General features: G+C 31.9%; 1 protein-coding gene across 2 annotated transcripts in view; it reads left to right on the forward strand.

Annotated features, from left to right (window-relative positions):
• The window catches only part of LOC111044348 (ornithine decarboxylase 1), a 42,426-nt gene that overhangs the window by 11,528 nt on the left and 6,197 nt on the right, over positions 1 to 24,701 (forward strand). Inside the window, exons 1-7 of one of the 2 annotated variants that reach the window (XM_022329465.2) lie at positions 9,239 to 9,503; positions 13,468 to 13,668; positions 16,660 to 16,966; positions 17,596 to 17,692; positions 18,857 to 18,933; positions 20,709 to 20,881; positions 23,584 to 23,881. In XM_022329465.2, coding sequence (XP_022185157.2) covers positions 16,877 to 16,966; positions 17,596 to 17,692; positions 18,857 to 18,933; positions 20,709 to 20,881; positions 23,584 to 23,881 — 735 coding nt within the window. In that variant the 5' untranslated portion in view covers positions 9,239 to 9,503; positions 13,468 to 13,668; positions 16,660 to 16,876. Of the gene's footprint in view, positions 1 to 9,238; positions 9,504 to 13,467; positions 13,669 to 16,659; positions 16,967 to 17,595; positions 17,693 to 18,856; positions 18,934 to 20,708; positions 20,882 to 23,583; positions 23,882 to 24,701 lie in introns of those variants that run through there. The other variant, XM_022329464.2, reaches the window with a different exon arrangement.

A 24,701-nucleotide genomic window follows, 5' to 3' on the forward strand; every position in this document is an offset into this window, starting at 1 on the left:
AGACGCAATAATATGATTGGTTTATTGGATTCAAGATGATTCACAACACTTGTTCGTGGAAATCTTGATCCTTATCTATCCAAGGTGTGCTGAATACATCAATAGCCTAAATGAATATTGACTTGGAATGACTAAATGCCTTTTAATAATTCAAGAATTATCTAACTAGGAGAAAACTTTTCTGCCATTGATTTTACTGATAAGATAAACGGGATTATTGTATGGTTCATGGTACATTATGATATGTAATTGGGTCAGACAAGTTCTTGGCCTTGGACTTATTACGTTAGACTAAACATTTTTGAAAATTATTTTTTATCAAGTTTGTATCTTTATGCGAAAACTTTCATTTGGGTGTATTTGCTTCAGTCTAACGTTTTGAGTTCATCTATCTTCCTTATCATTGTAACTTATGTCTATAGATTTTCGTAACTTTTTGATAACTTGACATGTAATGAAAAAACCCTATGAAATCTATAGTATTTGGGGCGAATCATCATTAAATTCCTATATATTATCATATTTTTGAAACGCAATATACATTATTTTTTGCTGAGGGTGATGCCCACATTATTTGTTCTTTTCGTATCCGCCATTGTGTGTTGTCGAAATTCTCATTATTTATGATTATCCATAAAATTTGGTTTCATAAATTATATTATTATTGTCATATTGCAATTCTCTCAATATTTTCTACAAAACTCTTGAATCCTCATGTTGCACCTTCCTAAAAATTAATTATCATTACGACCAAATGACACTTTTTCTCGAAATTTGTTTATAGAAATCACGTTCCTCAAAAATGTACTCCTACCACTCTGAAAAGATTGTTCCATTTACAACAGGAATTCAACGAATATTTATCGGCATTTCAGAAAAAAAATGGAATATTGTTACAGTACTGTACTGTATGATAAATTCCTTCAATTTTGTATTCTTTACAGTAATTGTAAAATGTTATGTCTTAAGCTGGGTTTTCGTTTGTGCGTAAATGCCGTCATCGACCACGACAGGGTGAGGATCTCAGATTGGGTAGATTTCAATCTTCTAAATAACCTAAAACATTATGTTCAATTATGTTTTAATGGGGGAGGTTGAGTTTATACTTTTAAATTGCAATATTCTGATATTATTAGAATTTTTTGATTTTTGTATAATAAAAAGTTATTTGATCAGCTGGCTTAGCACACTTGAAATTTGGACAACATCAATGTCAACAATGCTTGTCGTCGTCGACTGCGGAAGCTTACGCACAAACAAAAATGCACCTTTAGCTACTAAGAATTATTGTTATTAATATTATAGTATTTGTACAAAACAAGCTTGGAAATATCACCATTCATGGATTTCTGGAGAATTCAACGGGAATTTTAAATTTTGTGGTACTATAAAATTGAGATTTTTAATGGCGAGACTAATCTTTAAATGGTTTTACGACTTACTACATCAAATGAGCACGATCAATCATTCAGTAGTGAGATTAAAGCTATAAAGTTAGTGAAAATGATAGGAAAGCTATTTGATAAAGCTACAGCTGAATGATAATTGCTAATTTTCTGTTTCCACCACCTTTCATAGTAGACAGCTGTGATTTGATTTATGTCATCCCGGTATAATATCTGGTATATTATTGATAGTTGATTGTTGTCAATAATAAACAATTATAATATCTCAACTGTTTTATTCACCAAGAAAAAATAATTTTTCTTGATTTAATAATACATTTTATGATTGAGTTTATCTGGTAGTTCATTATATTTCTTCATAGCCTACACACGATTTGGCAACAGTGCGCAGTTACAAAAATGATAGAGCTATCTGCTTGTCGAATGACAGACAATGATAGCTAACCAATGTTAATTAGGAGCTGACTTTACAACGTGAATCTGACTATAAAATCTAATTTTCTATGAAATAGATCTGTGGATTCTCGCTATGAAGTGAGCTAAGATAGTAAATGTGAGAACGATTATGATAAGCGGCAGGCTGAAGTATTTCGATGATAATAATTCTGTTATGACGTCCTAGTGTAATTTTATTATAATTATATAACTTATAAACTATTTCTTAATTATGATAATTCATACAGTAACAGGAAGCATTCCCTGAGAACGCGAAAATTGAGTGATTGATTGATTGATTGATTGATTGAGTACTTTATTTATGTAGATTACAATATATACTGGCTTATACACTTATATACAATAGCTTACAATACAGCAAAATTATAGATGAATTTACATAATATAGACTAGGAAAATAACTATAGAACTGTATATGATATGAAAAAGCAATTTGTAATTGTGTGTGCAATTTGTGATTGAGAGAGACAGAGAGAGAGAGCGAGAGAGAGAGAGAGAGAGTGATAGAGAGAGATTGAGTGTGTGTGTGAGTGAGGAGCATGAAAAATATTCTGTGGTCTTGTCAGTCTAAAGGTTGGTGAACTAATCGTCTGGCTTTACACGAGCGTTTCTTTGTCAAAATTGAAAATTCCAAACTCTATTGATTTTTATCAAAGTTAATAAAATGAATTTATGAACGCGATTCATGTTTTCTGTTGAATAAATTGGAATGCTTCATATTCAACTATACTCCTTGTTGAAACAATTTTTGAATTTACAGTTATGAATTTGTAAATTACATTCTATAAGTAGGCCCCTAGTGCATAGTAGGTTGTATTGAAGAATAAAAATAAGTCGAACCCGAATCTCAAGATTGAACAATATTTTAGTTTGCGTATCTGTACGTACACTATTAATACAATATCATTTTTCACGTTATAAGCAATTTAATTTTCATGGAACTTCCAACTTTTCAAGCTTTTCATATTCGTATATTCGAGTACAATTATGTTGAAGAAGTAAAACATTTTCGATGGAATATGAATTCCATCCGACGCTGTGAGGCAGGACTGTTATAAAGAAGAATAATTAGACTTAGTAGGCCAATAGGGTTCAGGACCAAACTCCCAATCAAGGACAATAGGACAATTTCAAAAGGACAATATAGTTTACTCCATATGTGTTAGTGTGAATCTCTATTTCTGAAAGAAACTGAAGAATACAACTACTAGCTATCTTTCATTTTGATTCACATTTAGCTATTCAATAGCTCATTCACATTTCGAATTGACATCAAAAGCTGTCAAAAAAGAAGACATTCTTGAAAATTTCAGAATAGAATTGCTTTTACGGTAGTCAATAGTGAAATACTAGTATAATAGTGAAACAGAATAGAATGGGTATAGCTTATTGGTTTCTCTATGGTAGTATGGTGGTTTCTTTATGTGTATTTTATTGTAATCTTCTGCTCAGAGCTCAGACCTCACACAGTTTGTGAACCATGCCTTTTTCGGGTTTTGCATTCCTAGGATTGTTACTTATGTTGAAAAGAAATCTTTACTACTACCAGTTTTCAAATAACTTTGTATTGTCAGGCCTATATGTGGTACGTCCATCTATTCTATATACGCTGCCAAGTACCTAACATGAATTTTATAGTATCCCATCCGACCTTTGTCAATTTCCCAGCCAATAGACGTTGGCGAAGATTAAAGTGAATATAACAAAACTGACATTACTGTACATATACTGAATATGAAGCTCTGTAGGTCTACTTTGTTGATTTCTTGATGTATCCTATTCGGATCTTCTCCACATCATGAATTACATTGAAGATTTGAAACGAGTTAAGGATTTCTGAGTTTGAAAATCTTTTCCTGATGATTCGTAACCCACCTAAAACTGTAGGTCTTCTCAACTCTTATCATCATCATCATCATCCTTCCCATTACCCAAGCACAAGCCTGGAGCATATGTGGAATGTGGGTATCACACTCAGGAAACATACCTTCCCGGTGATTTGGAACCATATGATAAACTGTAGGTGTAGGTTTATTTATCTCTTTATTACAAACTCACTATTTGAATGTATTTACACTCAGCCTCAGCATAAAAATGTTCAATATTTGACTTTCATTCTTAGTAAATCAAATCGTGGGCCCGTGAATGGGAGAAATTCAAATTGAATATTAATTGTAATTATGCTCAATCAATAATTTGGATTGATAAACAGTTGCAAGGCCATTATTATGACGTTGAATTAAATGGGAAACGATTTGCTACTGACATATCGGTCTAGTTATCGTAAGGGCACTCATTAATTTGAAATTTCAGCAGGTTTTTTGTAATTAGTGTGGCATTAAATCGCATTAGAATGTCAAGCTTTTAATTAAGAGCACTTATCTTGTCAATTGAGATATATGGGTCTAAGATCATTCACCATGAGTGTAGTCACTTCGTTATCACTTGGAAAGAGTTCTTAATGTTTTTGACTGACTCATAAGGGTGGACTGGATATCCCGTGTCCCAACCGAACAGAACCGGTTTAATTGTCAACACTTCTTGTCAAATTTCAAGGAGGATTCACGTGTTAATAGTAATTAAAAGGTTTTACCATTTATGCCCATTATTATTTTTCAATCTAGATCTTTCCAGTTACTGCATTATTGATTTTGACACTAACTATCCAGGAAACTAATTGACAGAACAACATAATTTTTCAAATTGTCCATAAAGTTTTGTTGAAACTAAATTATCTATTGAATAAATTTTTGTTTTTTTTTTTTCGTTTGACTGTAACTGCCACAAAGCCATTTCATGTATCTATTACAAATATACCACGTAAATTCAGTCTAATCCCAGGAGATAGGGATTAAACCATAATCCATCCGCCTCATAATATTAATTACTGTTAGGCCAGTTACACACATCGATTTCTGGACGTTCGTTTTATTGCCGTCTTTATGAATTCTACCAGATTAAACGGAACATAATCTCTTTGATCAAATACAATATTTATAAGGACGTCAAAAAATCGTATGTCCAAAAATCGAAGTGTGTGTGTAACTGGCTTTACTAGTATGTGTATTTTGAAAGGCAACTTTACTTGAGCAGGAGAGTAATAATATTATTTGTATTGGAACTATCATTTTAGTAATATGAGGGGCCGCAAATAAAGGCAAATTAATTGAGGTAGAATTCAATCCAAAAATTCTTTATTGGTTCTACAAAACAAAAAATATAAAAGAAACGAAACATTCAGCAAAAATATAAGAAACCAATCACCTGCAAGGAAAATCCTGTGAGTGAGAGTTGCTAATACAATTCAATACGAGTCATTAAGAACTTACAAAAGATGAAATAAGAAATTATATTATATAATAAAAGAAGAGGATGAATATGTGGAATAAGGGTGAAAGAAAGAGAAGAGAAAGAATTACCACTGATTTATAAAAATAATTTGTGATACTAGTTTCGGTTAATTCATTATACTGTAATTATAACTTATATTAGCAACGAATCTTGGCATAGTTTCATATATGAGTTTCAATTTGTAGCATTCTCCAATTACCAATCAGGAAAAGAGACGAGCGACTAAATCCAAACAACTGGCGAAGTTATTGTTCCATTTATGATAATGTAATTCAGTTTGAGATTAAACCACCAGTTTTTCAAATATGGTTCGAACTAGGTCGTTCATCGGTAATCGCTCAGTTGAAAAATTAACCATCCTCCAAGTTCGATACTTTATACATTTACAACGGAGAAAATTTTGCGCAATTAATAATAATTTGGTGTGACACCAAAAAAATAATGAAAGCAATTAATATCACAAACATTGTGGATGTGCTATAAAAATATCAATAATTATTGTTTTCTAAAGAAATAGGATATCAGCTACCGTTTCACTTTGAAATGAAGGAGGGCTTTGTTTAAACTTCGCAATAATGATATTGTTTATATTTTGACATTGAAGACGTCATTATAGTTGATGTGCTTTGACACTTGGATGTAGTTTTCCTCCGTTCATTACGCACTTTACGATATTATTGTATTACTTATTAAGTGATATATTATGACCGTGTGGAAAGTGGGCTAATTGCTGTCAAGGTCAAATACTTAATCTATTATTTTCTTCCATGTCAAGAGGATTCCATGAACATAAAAATATGATTATCGGGAGAAAATTTATTCTCCAGTTTATTATCAACAAAAACTTATATTTTTGTTCTATTTAATGATTCCTTGTATAGACAAATTATTATATTATGCTCATTTGATTATTGTAAGATTGAAACCTGAAGTTATGTGTACGTTACGGTATTATTAACAAATTGAAGTTTCCGATAACATTGTTTGTGCATTGAAGGAATAAAATTATTCTTTCAATTACTATTGCTATTGAAAATTTGCATGTCAGTGCACTATTATTAGAGATAGTGATAAAATTTGTCACAGATTTGAAACGGCAGAAAATATTAATCTTCATGTAAACACTCTTGATACAATAAAAATATGCAATTTTCGCAAATTAAGATGGCTTAGCTTAGTGAATTTCTAAATTATTTTATCTGTTCAATCACCCGCAATAAAATTGTAGGGGCTCCTGAATGTGAAATCCACTCAGGTTCATTAGCTTAACGTCATTGATTGTCTACCTCCAGGAGTTGTTACTTTATAACTTTATTGATAAGAGTCAAGTGCTGATGTTTTGAGAGTTGTTTTTAATTTTTCATCATCCTTTACAGATCAACATCAACGATATGTTTGTTATTTTCATTTGTCCACTGATTTCTCACGAACACTCTCATGTTCCGTTGGTTACAGATAGCAATTATTCAATTTCGTTTCTTCTTCCCTTATTTTGAAAACTTGTACTGTTAGAATGTCCGTAAACATCTATCACATGATAGACCATCTATTCATCCTAAGATTAATTTTAATATGACCATTGGCTTTACTCTTTTCTCGACCAATCCAAATTTCACTCATTAGACTGGCCCAGAAATTTTAAAATCGTGATAAAACGAAAGTGAGTAGTGAAAAATGCAACAGAACTCTGGTCGAAATTATATTACAATTTTTTTATTTTGTAATGCTTGCAACATTTTTTAGCTATGCAACAAAACCGTAGCTGGAATTCAATCATTATTCTTTCTATAATAAATTCACGTAGAATTCTCTTTTTCACTACTGTATAATTTCATCTATTTAAGAACGATGTTTCTTGATTCCTTTTGTTTTGATATTTCTATTTAAAAATCGTGTAAATCGATGATTTGGGATACTACCTAAAGCCGGTCCAGACACTCAAGCTTACCATCAGTCTTTTGCTCAAGCAAAAGAGGGATCGTTTGGTTCAAGCAAAAGACTGATGTAAAATTGCGTCCACACGCATCCGTCTTATGTCGTCCGTTTTCATATTTTTGTGCTCACAAGCTCAGTTCTTGATATGTTTATTTATTTATTCAATCATTCAGAATTATACAACTTACAGAAAAGTACCTCAGGCTAACTTACGCCCAAAACGGTTCCAATTCTAATTTTTACATCAGTCCAAAGTAGCTAGAGCTTATGTGTCACTTCAATATGAATTGTGATATGGTTCATTGAGTCTGAATTGTATACGGTTGACATATATACGGTAGATGAGTAATAATTAAATCGTATTTTCTCGCTGATTCAACTGGATAATGCTATATTTAACAACATAATAAAAATATTACTCTTAATCGCTAAATTGCTTTGTTTACATGTCATATATCGAGACACAGTGATTGTAAATGGATTGAAACTTGTAGATAGTATTCTTATCAACAAAATAGTACATCTTAATATATCATGATAGTAAATCATAATATCAACATCAAATACTGAGAGTATCTACAGAATCAGGAAAGAAAAAAAAGGTTAAATGGCGTTATATATAATCGATAAAAAACTTGCTTATTTTCAAGTACTCGCGAGGCATTTTATTAATTTGAGGGCGCTGAATCCGAATCTGAAATCACAATTTCTCTATCTCCATTTTTACGCGATTTAGGTTTTGGTGGATAGGCAGAAAACGAACGGTTTGATGGAAAAAGAATCCCGGCCGATACATTTCAAGTTTGACGACTTAACACCCATCCTTTTTACCGTCCAGACGCAACGACTTACATGCTCCGACTTTTGCTTGAGCAAAAGACTGAGGCTAAACTTGAGCGTCTGGACCGGGCTTTAGAGACAGGATATGACTTTGTCATTTATTCTAAACTGAGAAATAAATATAATTTTATTTCTTCTTGACCTACTTGTTTACTATAATAACTAGTATTGGAATAATTTATTAAATTTGAATAATTATCAGCTATAAAATTTTAATCTTAGACAAACAGACAAAACTTTCTGTTTTTCCTCATTTTTATTTTATTCTATTTATTCTAGACCTCTGACAGGACTTGAGATTCACAGTTATCTTAGAGACAGGACATGTAATTTATTCTAGACAGAGAAATAAGATTGCGTCAGGAAATAGGTTGATAGAAAAATAACAAGCGAATTGATGGCGATTGGCGTGAGTGCGTCTAGTTATCTACTACTGTTTGGTTTGTGCTTGCTTGCAACGTAATGCTCTTATCAACAATACTAGGCCTCCTCTTCATCCCTTCTTATTATTTTTGTTTTTCGTCTTAATGCTCTTCCTCCTCCTCCTCCTCATGGTATTTTCTTCTTACTAATTATCCTTCTCCTCCTGCTCCTCATTCTTCTTCTCCTTCTACAACTCCTCCTTCTTTCTTTCATTCTCCCCTTCCTCCCCGCCTTCTTTTACTCCTCCTCCTCACTGTTCCTCCGCCCCTCCTCCTCACTGTTCCTCCGCCCATTCTTATTCTTTCTACTACTTCTCCTCCTCTTCATCCACTTTTTCTTGTTCTTTGTCCAGATATTAGTCTTCTTCTCCCCCCCTCTTCACTGTTCTTTTTTATCTTCCATCTTTTCCTTGTCTGTTACTTCACCCTTTGTTCCTCATAACATTTTCCTTTTTCCAATAATTGCATTCCTCTCCTACGTTTTTTCTCTTGTTATTTTATTTACTCATCCTCTTTATGCTCTATTTCTTTCCTCTACAACTTTCCTTCCTCTACAACTTTCCCTCTTCTTACATTATTTGACTCCTCTCCTTCGTTCTGTTTTACTCTAGCTTTTAACTCAATTTTCCCTTTCTACTTATTTTCTTTGAGTCCTACTTATTTCCCGTACAATTTTCGTTATCTCTGCCCTCCAACTCTATCCTCTTCCTCCCACTCTAACGTGTTGTTATCATCAGATATTTGACGCCTTCCCTCTCTCAGTTCTCTTCTTCCACCTTCCCCTCCACCTCCTCCTGACACTGGTCTTGTTTGAACACCAGCTGTATATAATCGGTGGCTAAGCAACGTCTCGGATCAGTCAATTCTGTGAATTAGTCTGAGTAAGAAGAGTGTTGAAAACGCGTCCATTTTGAAACTTTCTTGTCGGTCTAGTGTGATAGGTGTTAGTTGCTCGAGGCAGTACTTGCCAGTGTTTTGCCGTGGCTCGTGTGGCCGACCTGTATCCTCTGATTTTCATCGTACGCTACTCGTCAAGTTTCTTGACGGGTAAACTCAAATTTCGAAAATCGCTGCAAACTGGAGGTTAACAGAGGTATGCTCATCGTCTTTCCTCATCTCTTGTATATTTCAACTTCTGAAGTGTAAAATATATTATGAATTGTATTTTTTCTTTAGGGGTACTTTTAATATAAATAAAAATATAAATCTTAGTACCCTTTTAAATTATTTTGTCACAAAATGTTTCCAACATTAATGACATTTTTATTTTGACTTGAAAATGGCATTAATGTCGGAAACATGTTGTGACAAAATAATTTAAAAGGGTACTGAGATTTATATTTTTATTCATGTTATCAGTTATTTGTTGACATTACCTTAAGAAGATATTGAGAGAAAATCAGTTCGTTTCCATGATTCTAATGAATAAATGAAATGAAAAGTACTGTTTGATATAAAAATTCAACCAAACTTACAAAAGGATAATAATCTATTGAGAAATATCTGTTTGAACATAGAAATTCTATCAGTTTTCAACCAAGGTTCATCAGAAAACCAGAATAAACTTAAACTATTGTTTATGAATTAAGTTTACCATCTATTTCAGTGAAGTAAAATAATAAAGATGATGATTTTAAAGTGGAAAAAATCATATCTGTAATATATTAGTTTTAATATAGAAATACTTGAAACTACTGTTTTAATGATTATATTTTTCTAAACGTATTTATAAACTGATAATCTGTTGCAAAATATCAACTTTTAAATTTAATCAATTTTGAACTACAGTAATGTCCAACACAAAACGAAATCATAATTAAACTATTGTGTTTGATCTATCTTTATAACATGATTGTCTGATGCAAACTATTATATCTAATATAAATATGCATTCCATTAAAAATTAATGATAATATGACTTAATACAAATTCAAATTGAGTATTGTCAGACTTGTTGTCACACGTTTAAGTGTAACGAAGAGTGAATTTAATTATAGAGGATAAAACTTCATTACGATAATGCCCAATATAACCAGAATAAATAGATCTTCTGACAATACTTGATTCATTATGCTTGCTCAATAAAAACGCTTCTGAATGCTTAGTAATTAAGGTGATTTCTGGCGTATCTTTTTCCGCTGAAAATTTATTTCAACAATGTACTTGACATGTCAGTGAGTCTTTCTTAAAATTGCCAAATTATCAGTACTATTCAACTAGAGAGACGCATATTAATGTTGCTAAGTTTTTTGCATACACATCTGAATATTACTTCAAAACGTTCTTGATTTTGAACGTTATTTTACAGTAGACTAAGTTTTCAGTAACTGAATTCTAGCATAGAGAAAAGATAGCATAATACATTATGTTATGATTTCTCAATTATACTAGCATTCAGTTGCCTAGTAGTTTTCAATTACTGTGGTAAAACATAAATTTTCAATTGTTGATTTATAATTATCATTACGATACATTCAAGAATAAAATTTATACTTTTATAAATAGAATTATATAATTCACATTTTGAAGCTGATTAGTCAATCGATATAGAAACCACTGGAAGATTAACTGTGTTCTAATTGTGTAAGTTGTTGTGATAGATTCAAATTCCCCTTGCAACTGCGCAACGTGACATGTATTGTATAAATAGATTACAGGCAATACAACAATTCGTAGAAGTTATTCTTTAAACTTTACTCGATGTATTTATTATGAATCAGCGTTTGACGAAAGTTCACTGACGGACAAAATTTATCATTGACACTAGTAGATACCAGTTATAATCATGACAGAAATAGTCTTCCACTGAAGATAACTGCCATGTGACAGTATTTCACAGAATTCCTAAATTCGGAAAGAGAAACTTCTAGTATTACATGTTGAACTCTGTCAATTGATTGGTATCAGTCGATTTAATTTGCAATTAACAACTCAATTAAATTCTAATACTGTTATTCAATCCTATACACTAAGTGATTCTATAATATTAATAGCAATTAATTTTAATTAATAAATGTTTTACAACGGTATTAGGCGCCGTTTAAGCGGTTTTCATGTATATTGAATAAAATATAAGAAAATTGTTAGCACTTTGATTTCTCCATTTGCTCCTCCATATTTAACTGCTAACAATGTCAGAATGTTTGCTGGAATATTTTCCTCGTGGAGGTCTTCCTTGTATCACTCTTGACGCATTTTTCCATGAAAGAACTAAAACATCAATTTGTTATTTCTCATAAGATATATTACGCAATAATGCATTTCAACATTAGTTGAGGAATTGAATGTACCTTAAGGAAAACCTATTTCTATAGAAAACCCTGAAAGAAATACTTTCCTTATCTACAATAGTAGGACAAGGAAAGTCACATACTTTATACCGTATAATGATGTATCTCTAATTAATATAATGTGTAACAATTCTTGGTAGTTCAATATCTTCTTAAACTACGATTTGATTTTTTATAACCTGACGATGGTATGAACACTGAAACCAGTAGTTATAATTTGTATTCTTAATGTATTATATTATTAATTTCAAAGGGTACTATAATTATATTTTATAAATATGTAACAAATTACTATGTATTATGATGGTATTCACTTCAGCAGCTCACTTCAACACACAAAATTCCAGACACTCAGGAATTTAATTGTATTTACTTGTTGGTATTTCTGGCATTCATTCTCCCGTCTTGTATTCATTAATTTTGTTGGATTTATTCTACTGTTTTGATGATATGTTGTTTCTATGACGAATTTCTTACTTTCTGTTGACGGCTTTCGTATTCCTGGCATTATTTCCATCTATCATTATTTTATTAAATTGCATGTTCAGATGATCTTTGATTTGAATATTTACAGTAATTCTTTCCGTTGAGGGCTTACGCATTTCTGGTATTTTCCCATCGTGTATTCAGTAACTTAATAATTTTTTTTTGCACGGTTTCTGTGGTGAATTTAGAACTTTTTTCGAAAGTTTCTCGTACTTCATTCTATTCCAAGTAAAACGAAATTAATGCTTGTGTTTGTATTAGGCTAGGCGCATACCAGTTGTTCAAGACAAGACAAGACATGATGAGACACGTTTAGTCTCAATACTTCACATTGTCGCTTATGACGCAACTCACACTGATTTTCATTGCAATTAGACAATCATGTCTAAACGTGTCTTTCCTCCACGCCTAATTGAATAGAGCGTGCACCATTTCTATCAGACATCATTAGACAATCGGTAGTTGTGGTCAGTGTAGATTTATTTTCGTAGTTGCGGTAAGTCTGAATTCTTTTTCGTAGTTGTGATCAGTGTAAATTCATTTTCGTAGGCCTAGTTGTTGTAAGTGTGAATTCAGTGTTCATGATGGCTGATGATGATAAATTCATGTTGCTCAAATTTGTGTCGTTCAATCAAAAGAACTCATTTACAATCCTAACTTCCTTCTTCATCCAGTCATAACTTCCTTGTTTTCGGGTATTTTCGAAAATGGAACTCTCGCTGTTTAGAATTTGGGGTCACTGAATCCAAATCCGAAATCAGAATCTTCCTATCTTCATTTCCAAAAAAGATAGATTTTGAGAAAAGGTGATGACGCGAGAGACACAAAATCATCATGTGAAAGACACCATTGGACTCAATGTACTTCGGCAAAAAAACATCAACAAAAACTCTGCAGACGTTCAGATATTGCTGTTTTGCTCTGCAGAGTAAAATAGCTTGGTCTGAACATACCTTTACCCGGTCAAAACAGTAATAGTAGACAGTACTCGACAGTAATCGGATTGAGTTAACAAAACATCGCCTTGAAAATTGGAACATGAACGACCTATACCATGGGATATCTACTCATGGTATCTTTCCTCTATGGTATTAGTATGTTGGATTATACATCTTTGTAGTGTTTCTGTTACTCGACAGTAATCGGATTGATTCAACAAAACATCGGCTTGAAAATTGGAACATGAACGACCTATACCATGGGATATATTTTCTCTATGATATTAGTTTGTTGAATTACTTGTTTCTGTGATTAATTTAGTAATAATTTGTGTTTGTTTAGGGTTCGGGTCGGCTGGCCTTCGGCGGTTGCCTGGTTGCTCGACCTCTCTCGGCACGCTTTGACTGGCGCGAATCTCTGAACGGCGATCCTCCTTGGCTCGGCTGACATAGTTACTACTGACAGCGACCCTGCTGCAAACGCTGCTTCCTTCCTGATAGCCCCACTCCCCTACTCTGTCCGAGACTGGACGTAAGCTGCCTCGTAAGTACTACAACAATTACTAGTATCATAGTAAATACTATATGCAAAAATTGAAAAATCAAAGCACTTTATTTTATTACGACATTTTTTGACTTATTAATGCCATTTTATTTGTGCCATTTCACAAGCAGTAAATTGATCAATGAATTACCTTTTGACTTGGATTTCAAAATTAGTAAAAAGAGCGTCAATGATTGGATTAAGGCTGTACGGTACACTTTTTTATGATTTAAATTGGATAATCTTTTTCGATATAATTGTTAGAATGAGAATCATTATAGAGTGAGTCATCATATAAGAGTGAGAAAAAGTGGCAACTGAAATTTTTAAGTGGTCTAATAAGCGACTTATGGGTTGTTGAAGTGCTAACTTTCCATATTCCGTTTTCTTTCCAGATCATAAACGGTTCCGACTATATTATTAGAACTTCTCTTAAAAATTAAAAAATCTTTCCAAACTAAAACATTGTATTCCCCATTTTGTTCATAAATAAATAAGTAGCATTTTTGTAGGACGGAGTTTAGCACTTCAACGACCCATAACTCGTTTATTAGACCACTTAAAAACTCCTGTTGCCACTTTTTCTCACTCTTATAATGATCTTAACAATTATATTGAAAAAGATTATCCAATTTTAATAAAAATAAAAAGGTGTACCGAACAACCTTGAGAGGGGATATTTCTTTACCTTAAACATAGCAATTTAATTATAATTTTTTTATTTTATTTTTATAGTGTTTTTTTTGCACAATAGGCTATTTGTTGATTTTTGATTATTCTACTGTTCTAAAGATTTTACTGTAATTATTAGTTGAATTTAAACCTAAATTTTCTGCATTATTCCGAAATATCATGTTTTTCTTTCACTGTTTTGCAACTTTCACCAGCGGGCAAAGAGTTTCTTTTAGCTGGTGATGCATTGATTTTATTCAAGTATATGTATGAGTAATTATGTCTATTTAATTATGTTTTTAATGATGTGTCATATTATAAAGAGTTTGTAATATGTCTTGAATATTCTAATTGGCTAATATTCTAAGAAATAAGAAATTTGTAATTCTAAAAGTGTAATTGAAATTTTCGAGTGAGTGGAAATGAATAATAATAAAAATAATTGATGGAATATAAAAAGTGCAAAATATCCCATGAAAAAGCAGTTGTTCTAAGCACGGCATCCATTTTAAGATCATTTTTGAAAATTTAAGTTTAGTAATGCACCAAAGTCTTGCCAAAGGCCGACTTTGACTGCAATAAACACTCACTTGTCATGTGATGAATAAGTGCCGGTTGCACACAGCCGGTTAAATTTTAACCGTGGTTAATTCCACGAGAACCAATCAGAGAAGGCGTTTTTTGAAAGACGGTTCTCTGAGAACCAATCAGAGAAGCCGTCTTTCCAAAAACGCCTTCTCTGATTGGTTCTCGTGGAATTAATCACGGTTAAAATTTAACCGGCTGTTGTGCAACCGGGCCTAAAAGAGATAGTAATAATAATAATAATTGATCGTTGAGAGCGAACGATTTGTGGATGACGGACATGGCATGGCATGATTGCTCACCTCACGGATGTGAGGAATAGTTGTGTCAAACCTCCTGGCAATCTGAACCCAGGTTGGGATGGTCAAGCAACTCCTACATGCTAAATACTAATAAAATTATGATTAATTTTATTCCACCACCAACAAAATAATTACAAATACTTTTTGGAAATTAACTGACCAGTACATCAATTAAGCGTGGCCAGTGGGTAATTAAGTATATGAATGGCATTAATATGTCGAAACATGTTGTGAGTAATAAGATAGAGTTAAAAACAGGGTACTTTGATTTCCTCAAACTTTTACATAAATACGAATAGCCGTTACCAAAATAGTGAATAGTAAATTACTAGAATAATAGTAAATATTAAATAGAATTACTAGTTATACCCTTTTATTATTCTTTTTGAGACATGACTAGTTTCGAATATTTATACTGTAATGTTACATTAATTAATAATTATTATTATCATTTTTTTCAGTAAATAATAATAAATAAAAAGTGTTACATTAATTATCATTTTTTCATTAAATAAAAACAAATAAAATATTCTTATAATTTACATACAATATGAAATGATATGTTGGAATGTTGGTAATGTGACTTAGGTTGATGACGTCATCGTAGAGTGTAATGGAGACAGCTGTGTTTGGAGGGAAAATGGAGGTTAGAAGTAAAATGATATCAGACTGATGTGTATTATTGAAAGTTTGTATTGTCTTCTTTATTGCATAATAAACAAAAGTAAGGAAAGGTCGTGCTTTAATTTGAATGTTACAATACTAATATCAAATTCTCGAGATCACTATTACACTTGATAATTGGTAAATACCTGAAACTAATTTTGTCTCAAAGAAAATAATGAAAGGGTACTATTAATTCTAATATAAAATAGAGGGTACTTGATCATTTTTATTGCGTTTCAATAATCAGTAGCCCCAGAAAGAAAAGTGAATATAGTAATTCTATATATTAAAAATGTCAAGTAGCCCTTTTGAACTGAGAATCATAATTTGTCTTCGTGTAGATCAGCTGTAGTTGAGTTCTAAATAGTCGTTGGCTTTTTGTGAGGAAATAAATTTTCCACTTTATTCAAAGTAGCAAAATAACTACTATAACACGGTAATTTTGCTTCAATATTCATGTAGATCAGCTGTAGAAGAGTGCTGAGTAGTTCGTGAGTGTTTTTATGAGGAAATAGATTTTGAAGTTGCAAAATAACTATTTGAACAATAATTGTATGCCTTCCTCAAATTCTATCTCTATTCAGAAATCTAATTTTCTAATCCGCTCACGGTCTTCGTCTTTCCTTGTTGAATGAATAACTTTTTTGCCAATATTTCAAATATTCATAGATTGAAAATTGAGGAATCAAAGTGTGTATTCTGTCAATTCATGATTATTTATTCGATCAAATTAATTACATTAATTATTTCTTTTTGTTTGTTTCAGTTTGCCTGATTAGACTATATAATTGCTGTGCCCAGAGTCTCAGCGTTACCAATCGGTCAGCCTTAATCTCGGCTGAAATCTCCAACTATTATCTTACCTATTCCTTACACTAACCTTGTTCTTTCTTGCTAAGTAAATATTGTCAATCTGTGACTTTCCTAAAACTCCTAAAACCTCCCACTTCTTAACACCAAAACTGCTAAGTAAAACAATCAAAATGAGGATTGGAGAAATCGAAGAACAAATCCATATTTTGGAGCCACAATCAACAGCGATGACTGTCCTCAAGAACATTATTGATTCAGGGGTAAGATTTCTATTTTCACTACTCATTTTTTATCTGACTAAAACAGTAGTACCTCAGTCTCCCATTACTTGATATGCAAAGTGCTTTTTAAATCCTGTAAAAAGTCATTTCATTTCTAATTCATTTTCTTCATTTATCATTCCTCAGTCTCTCATTTCTTGATATGCCTTGCTTTATATATCTTGTAAAAAGTCGTCATTAATATTAATGAAGATTAAAATAAAATTTCTTTAAAAAACTAATTTAAACATCATCTGAAAACAAGGTTTATCAAATAGGATCCTCAATGAAACCTACTGTCAAATTATCCTTGTTATAGAAATAATAAGCTGTTGATATAATTTTCACCAACTGTGTATAGTAATTGATAATTTAATTATTTACATTATTTACATGTAGTGTTTTGTTTCAATGTGGAAATTAGTGAAGAATTGAAAGTCTCACATAACCTCTATTTGGACAATTTATTTCATGAAATTGGGATAAAAAGAAGTTTTGGACTGTAGTCTGTTTCTTTGGCCTTAAGTTGATTGTGAATAATAAATGAATAAAATTCACTCATTTGTCGGTAACTTAATCTTAATTTATCATTAATTGACGATTTTAAATAATAATTTATCTTTTTTAAGGTTCAAGAAGATGCTTTCTACGTACTAGATGTTGGAGAAATAGTACGTCAACACAAAGAGTGGAAAATGAAGCTACCGAGAGTTGAACCTTTCTATGGTGAGCCAAATTATTTTTATATTTTTGACCTTGAAAATCAAAATTTATATTTCAAACTTTCAGTTTTGATATTCTAAAATATCTCTATTTTTTAGGTAACTTCCAATTTCACGAGTTGAACATTCATAAAAACTATAAAATTTCTCATTAAAATGTATGAATAAAACAAGCCTACTTGAAAAAACTTAATTAATTCACTTAATTAATTTCAAAAAAGGGTACTATTATTCTATTTTATAAAATTTCTCATATTATTGTAATGACAGATTTCTCATAAGTTACTACTGTTTAAAACAATATTTTAATTTCATGTCACATTTGGACTGTTGAATTTGAAGTGGATTGGGTGAACGTCTTTTGTTAATTTCTTATCCTTTTTTCATTATTAGACAGAATATCAGTAAAATATATTTGCACATTATTCAATTTCTGGTATCTAGGTTGTTTGAAAACTGATAGAAATAAGCAACAATAAATCTTAATATTTCAAAGTGAAGTACCATCTCCACTATGAAATAAAATATACTGGAATTGTCAATGTCCTAGTGAAATCGGAGTAAAAGTTCTCTAATATTGTTCTCCTCTCCTTATGGTATATAGCTTATGGCCATCGAACATATGTCTCAATTATATTATAATATATCCTGGAATGGATCTAGAAATTTACAGCATTTTATTGAAAAAAACACTAAAAGTATGTAGCACACTAAGGGCCGGTTTCCGAGCTCGGGATTTAGCTAAGTCCTAGACTTTAAACAGCTGGAGTCAGAAAATTGGCTTTCCAAAACGGGGCGTAGTCGCAGCTTATATAACAGTAGTCGTAGTTTTAATTTTCACATTTCTATAATTGGAAACGTTTTTCCTTGACGAAATTAGACATTCCTAAATAATTCAAAATAACTGAAACTTTACACTTTTTTCTCTTTATTTTATTTTGTGTTCAATTTTCTAGTTTTTTTAAATTTAATTCAAACGTGGCAATGACAATGACTGCTACTACGCCCTGTTTTAGAAAACCAATTTTCTGTGTCCAGCTGTTTAAAGTCTAGGACTTAGCTAAATCCCGAGCTCGGAAACCGGCCCTAAAAGTATGTATATATGCTTATTTAATGTCTGATGCCTTTCGAATAATATCCAATAATGTATTATTATTTTCTTTTTCAGCTGTAAAGTGCAATGACCATCCAATATTGCTGAAAGTTTTGGCTGCATTGGGAACTGGATTTGATTGTGCGTCCAAGGTAACAAGTCAATTCAATCCTTTTCATCCTATTTTCTCACTTATAGAAATATCGATTTTTTAGGAAATTTGGAATTTTGCTGTAAGCATTTTTTCCATTCAACGGAATGCTAAAATGATGATGATAAACAACATACGTTAACTACTTTTTGGAAGTCCTTTCTTTATATTTTATCAGAAGATCGGTTAATAAAGGCTATTTCACACCGCCGTAGCCTTCTGAAAGACGTAGCCGTCGTATCTCCCAATGTTGATCTAATCTACGCCGGTTTGAAATGGACTAATTGATTAACATTAGGAGAGGCTATGTCTTTCAAAAGAGGTATTTCAAGCTACGTTACGGCAGTGTGAATTAGGTTTAACAGATAACGCGTATTATGAAAATGTATTCAAGTATGACAAACGTTTTCTCGTTCTAGCTGCAATATGTAATACACCACTTTTATATCACAACACTGTTTGGATAACTTAAAATTATTTTAGAATATTGGAATAAAGTCTAGAATAAGTCTAAAGCCAGTTACACACTCATCGTTTTTGGACGTTCGTTTTTTAGCCGTCCTTATAAATTCTACCAGATTAAACGGAACTTGACAAAAATCATCGGTTTAATCTAATAGAATTTATAAGGATGGAAAAAAGTCGTAGATCCAAAAATCGATGTGTGTCTAAATGGCTCAATGATGATGTTTTATATCTAGATAATTCAGTTATGAGAGAAATGTTGGCTGCCATTACACTGCTGCGATTTCAATATTTTTCTGAAGACTAGATCATCTTAAAAGTGATAAAAATCCTCTTTTATAAAATTAGCCTCCAATTCAATACACTAAAGTCAGCAATACATCTATTGGAATGTAAATTTCAAACATGTAAAATTCATGTAGATGATTTAGTTATGAGAGAAAGGTCGGCTGCAATTTCAACATTTTTCTTGAGACTTATTCATCTTAAAAGTGATAAAAATCCACTTTTATAAAATTGGCCTCCAATCCAATACACCAAAGTCAGCAAAACATCTATTGGAATGTAAATTTAATCCTGAAAATCCTTTCAGGGTTCAAGGTTTCGAATGTCAGTTTTGTGCCTTTCACCTTATCATTATATTGAACACAGTTTATAGTCATTTTTCTCCCTGATAATCCCTAAATCATATTATAATTTAATGCTTTCTTGATACTCTGATATTATGATTTCGGGTCTGTTTTCAGGAAAGACGTTGTTTTATCAAAATTTGTAAATAAAAACTGCTGATCTCGATATATGAACCGAAAATAAAAAGTGAATTCACCGAAAGTGGCTAGTTAGGGTGGCAACTAACGACAGGGCAAGTGTGTTGAACACTTGAACAGGTGGCTACGCTTACTGATCAGCTGTTTTTATTCACAACTTCTTCCAGTGTTGTGAATATACCTAGGTTATATTTTAGTTATTTGTTGTTGATGTTTACCCATTTGCAAATTAGTAGTTGATGTAGTTACTGATCTTGTGGTGTAAATTAGTGTACGTGACATGCCCATGAATGTATGTTACAGTACTCGCATGATATACCAATCTCGGCAAGTTTCGCCTGGCAACTATCATGCTTGTAACGTAAACTCATAATTTACGACCACGTGACATAATATGCTATAAATCTTCTTAATTCTCCTAGAAACTACTCACATGTTCTGTTATTTTAATTTTGATTAATTTTTCTCTGTTAATAATCCTTTCTCCATTTTCATGAGTTCTTATCGCTTGAAAATCTCTATATATTTTTTCTGTTGTATACAGGGTGAGATGGTGAAAGTGTTGGATATGGGCGTTGATCCACACCGCATTATATTTGCTAACCCGGCAAAAATGGCCTCTCAGATTCGTCATGCTGCGTCTCAGGGAGTTGATCTCATGACCTTTGACAACGAGTGTGAACTGCATAAAATCAAAACTCTGTTCCCTGCTGCTCGGTAAGTTCGATTTACAATTAATTTTAGCTATCATCATCATAATCCTGATTTTCCAATTAATTTAACATTTTTATTGCTTTTCGAGTTTCAGTTGTCCAAAATTGAATACCTTTTGTCTAAATTCTAAGCCTCATCACCCTTTTCCTTGATCATCATGTTATTAAAATTATAGTAGATGTAATCGTATAATGAATTATTATTTCTACAAAAATTAACCAATCCTAAATGTACGTACTGAATATCGTTTCAAAAGTAATCGAAAGATCTTTGTCTAGTGTTTTGTGGTTTACTTTTTGAAATGAGTCACTCGCAGCTTTTTATTTTCTACGATAGTTACTGTAAGCTCTTTTGTATTATAATATATCTGAGCAATATTAGAAGAGCGTACATTATCTGTTTCAGCCGTTGCAATTAGATTAAAATTATTTGTTTGATAGACTTGCAGCTTCGAATTTATTATTTCCCGACTGAAAATCAAAACTATCAAATTCAAGTTTTTTGAGTGTTGGTAAACATTTATGATAACATAAATGGGTAGAGTAAAGTTGTTTGAATCAGATTTTTTAGGTACTTATTCATTCCATTTTTGTATGATTCATTAGTAGGCTATCTTTAAATGTGAATATCTTTGGAACAGTTTGAAATATTGATGTGTGGTCCCCGACATTCAATTTCTCTTTAAATCTGTATCGAAATCATAAATTACATGACCATCTTCCCATTAAAAAAACAAATTGCACTAAAAATGGCGGATCAAAATTGTGAAACCATAATTTTTCAAGAGTGATAAAGAAGCATTACGCGCGAATTACATAACAAAATTTCTCTACAACTGCCCAAACCTTTTAAATTACTTATAACGGCGGAGTTACAATTACCGACTTTTTAGGTTAAGATCTGACTTTTTGGCGAGCTGCTTACCATCAGCTGATCAGCGAGCGTAAAGAAACTCTTCTGCGCATGCGCGAATGATAAGCGAGCGTAAAGAAAATCTACTGCGCATGCGCGGATGGATTCTCCTCAGAAATAAGCTGTTTTACGAGGAGAATTGAGTATGTAAATTCTTTTTTCACGCGCATTAGTAGAAAAAAGTATTTTCACGTTGATCGAATTCTCAATCAAGCCTATTGTCAAAACATTTTTGCAACAGAAATATTGAACTGTTGACTCTCACCAGCTCTGTATGTAAAATATTAACGAGCCACAATGTTGGTTTTGTTGGCTGATGTGATATTTGTTTAATTATTGTAATAATAATAATCTTTCATTACTATTAAATTTTGTAAAACTTTAAAGTGAAAAAACACTCACATTCTTTGATGTGGCGACGTCCGTTTCGTGCTGGTATCGCACATTTTCAAGTCAAACCTTGGCTTGGTTTGGCTTGAAAATGTGTGATACCAGCACGAAACGGACGTCGCCACATCAAAGAATGTGAGTGTTTTTTCACTTTGAAGTTTTACAAAACTTGTGGACTAATTGAGGACTAAAAAATTAAAGAATAGAAAACAAATATAAATCTAAGATAATAATTATTAAAAATAATGTATTTGAGGAGTAAAAAAAATGCAATATATCTACTATATAATAGTAATAATAACAGTGGAAACAAGATGGATAACCAACAACAAATAATCTTTAATACAAAGTTGAGCAAAATAATAATGAATCCTTATATATACACGAAAAGTAACTTTGTCAATCAAAACAGCACATTAGGCACTGCCTGCATAACCGAATTTTGAGTGATGACAGCAGTTATTATGATTATCAAAAATATAAAACTTTTAATACAGAAATAAATAAATTGAATAGGAATGAATATACATAGTATGAATGAAAATATAGATAAAAATGAATTTAAACGTGTAATTTGAAGCATTATAATATAGTTGTAGGTATTATTATTGAAAGTTGAATTCTATGATGTTGCTGAGAAGATAAATATTCCAATTATATTTGAGGACTAAAAAATTAAAGAATAGAAAACAAATATAAATCTAAGATAATAATTATTAAAAATAATGTAATTGAGGAGTAAAAAAAATGCAATATATCTACAGATAATTACGCGAAGGTGGCATTAGTAGTACATTATGTGTGTATAAATTGTGTTAGGGATTTTATCTGTATAACTTATTTATTATATTTTTATTGATACACCAAACACAATTCATTAAAATGATTGGGGAAGGACCGGCAGGCACTGCCCAATACTGTTCCTTCCCTGAATTTCGATTTATAAACTATAGTCCCAAACGTTTGTTCCATACACTTTTGGATTCGAGTACAACTTCCAATCCAAACATATGAAAACAAAATGTATGTTCTCATCTACTCGGTCCTCCGATTGTTTAAATAATTTCAGCTTACAAATTTTATCCCTTTAAATTTTGTATTCTTTTCCTGTAACAAAATTCTGTTTCCATTTCACACAATATAATATATTGTGAAAATGTATATATATATAGTTTATATATTTATTATATATTATATAATATAATAAATGAAAATCAATATTGCCTATTTGATGAAAGTGTAAATTATAGTATATTTTATATTAATTATATTGTATTTTCTGTGTAGACTGGTGATTCTATTTCAATCTCACACAATATATATAATATAATATAATGGAAATCAATATTACCTATTTAATGAAAGTGAAAATTATAGTATATTTTATTGTATTTTTTGTGTAGGTTGGTGATCCGCATCCGCGCAGACGCGGCTGACCCACAGTGTCCTCTGGGCATGAAGTTCGGCTGCGATGCAGATGCAGACGCGCCTCGCCTTCTTGAGTTGGCCAAGACTCACGGCCTCAACGTTTGTGGAGTCAGCTTCCACGTGGGTAGCGGCTGTCAAGAGCCGGCTGCTTACATGCGGGCCATTGCCAAGGCGAGACTCATCTTCGATCACGCCGCCAAAATCGGCTACAACTTCACTATTCTCGATCTGGGTGGCGGCTATCTTGGCAACAAGGATTCTTCTATTGACAAGGTCCGTATCCAAGTACTGATTATACAATCATTATCATAATATACAGTTTTAGCACAATATAAGGGCCAAATCACATGGAGCGTTTTTGCACTGGCGGCCGAATTTCATTGTATAGAATTACTAGTAATAACTGTATATTTACAGTATTTACTGTACTTACTATTACTGTATATAATTACTTTCACTTCAATGTACATTATTTATTGCAACCTGGTCCATGTTAAAAGAAACCTAACTCTATTAACAAGACATAGCCATCAGCATGAACTTAGAAATAGAATAACCTAATTACCACCCCATACATCAGACTGCATAGATCTAAAAGCCACAATTATCAACAATACTCTTATTATTCGACAAATTACCAACAACAATAAAAAATTACCGCTTAAAAAGTTGATATCCACATCAGCACAATGGCTTAAAAAACAGGCGTTTTATACAATTGACAAGTACCTTAGTCATAACGTAAGCATCTGACTGTTTAATATATTAGGCTATATTTATATTGTAATGTATATGTTAGCGGTACGGTGTATTGTTTGTATTCTGCAATGCACATGACGTTTGTTTATAACATTTGTAATGTTCGATGACAACCATTAAAAAGAACCCTTTTATTTTATCTGAATTAGAATTGAGTTTTTTTTTAAGTCTTTCTAACTGCAAATAGATATGTTACATATCACACCAATTTCGAATGCTTAAGGAGGCAGTTGATCTATATGAGTACTAAAATAATAAACCTTATTCAGGACTGTAAGGCTGGCCACTAATGGTAGGTAACACATGCATGTTTTGTCATCAGTGAGAGCCTTCA

Source organism: Nilaparvata lugens, chromosome X (assembly GCF_014356525.2).
Source record: "Nilaparvata lugens isolate BPH chromosome X, ASM1435652v1, whole genome shotgun sequence".
NCBI classification, from domain to species: domain Eukaryota; kingdom Metazoa; phylum Arthropoda; class Insecta; order Hemiptera; family Delphacidae; genus Nilaparvata; species Nilaparvata lugens.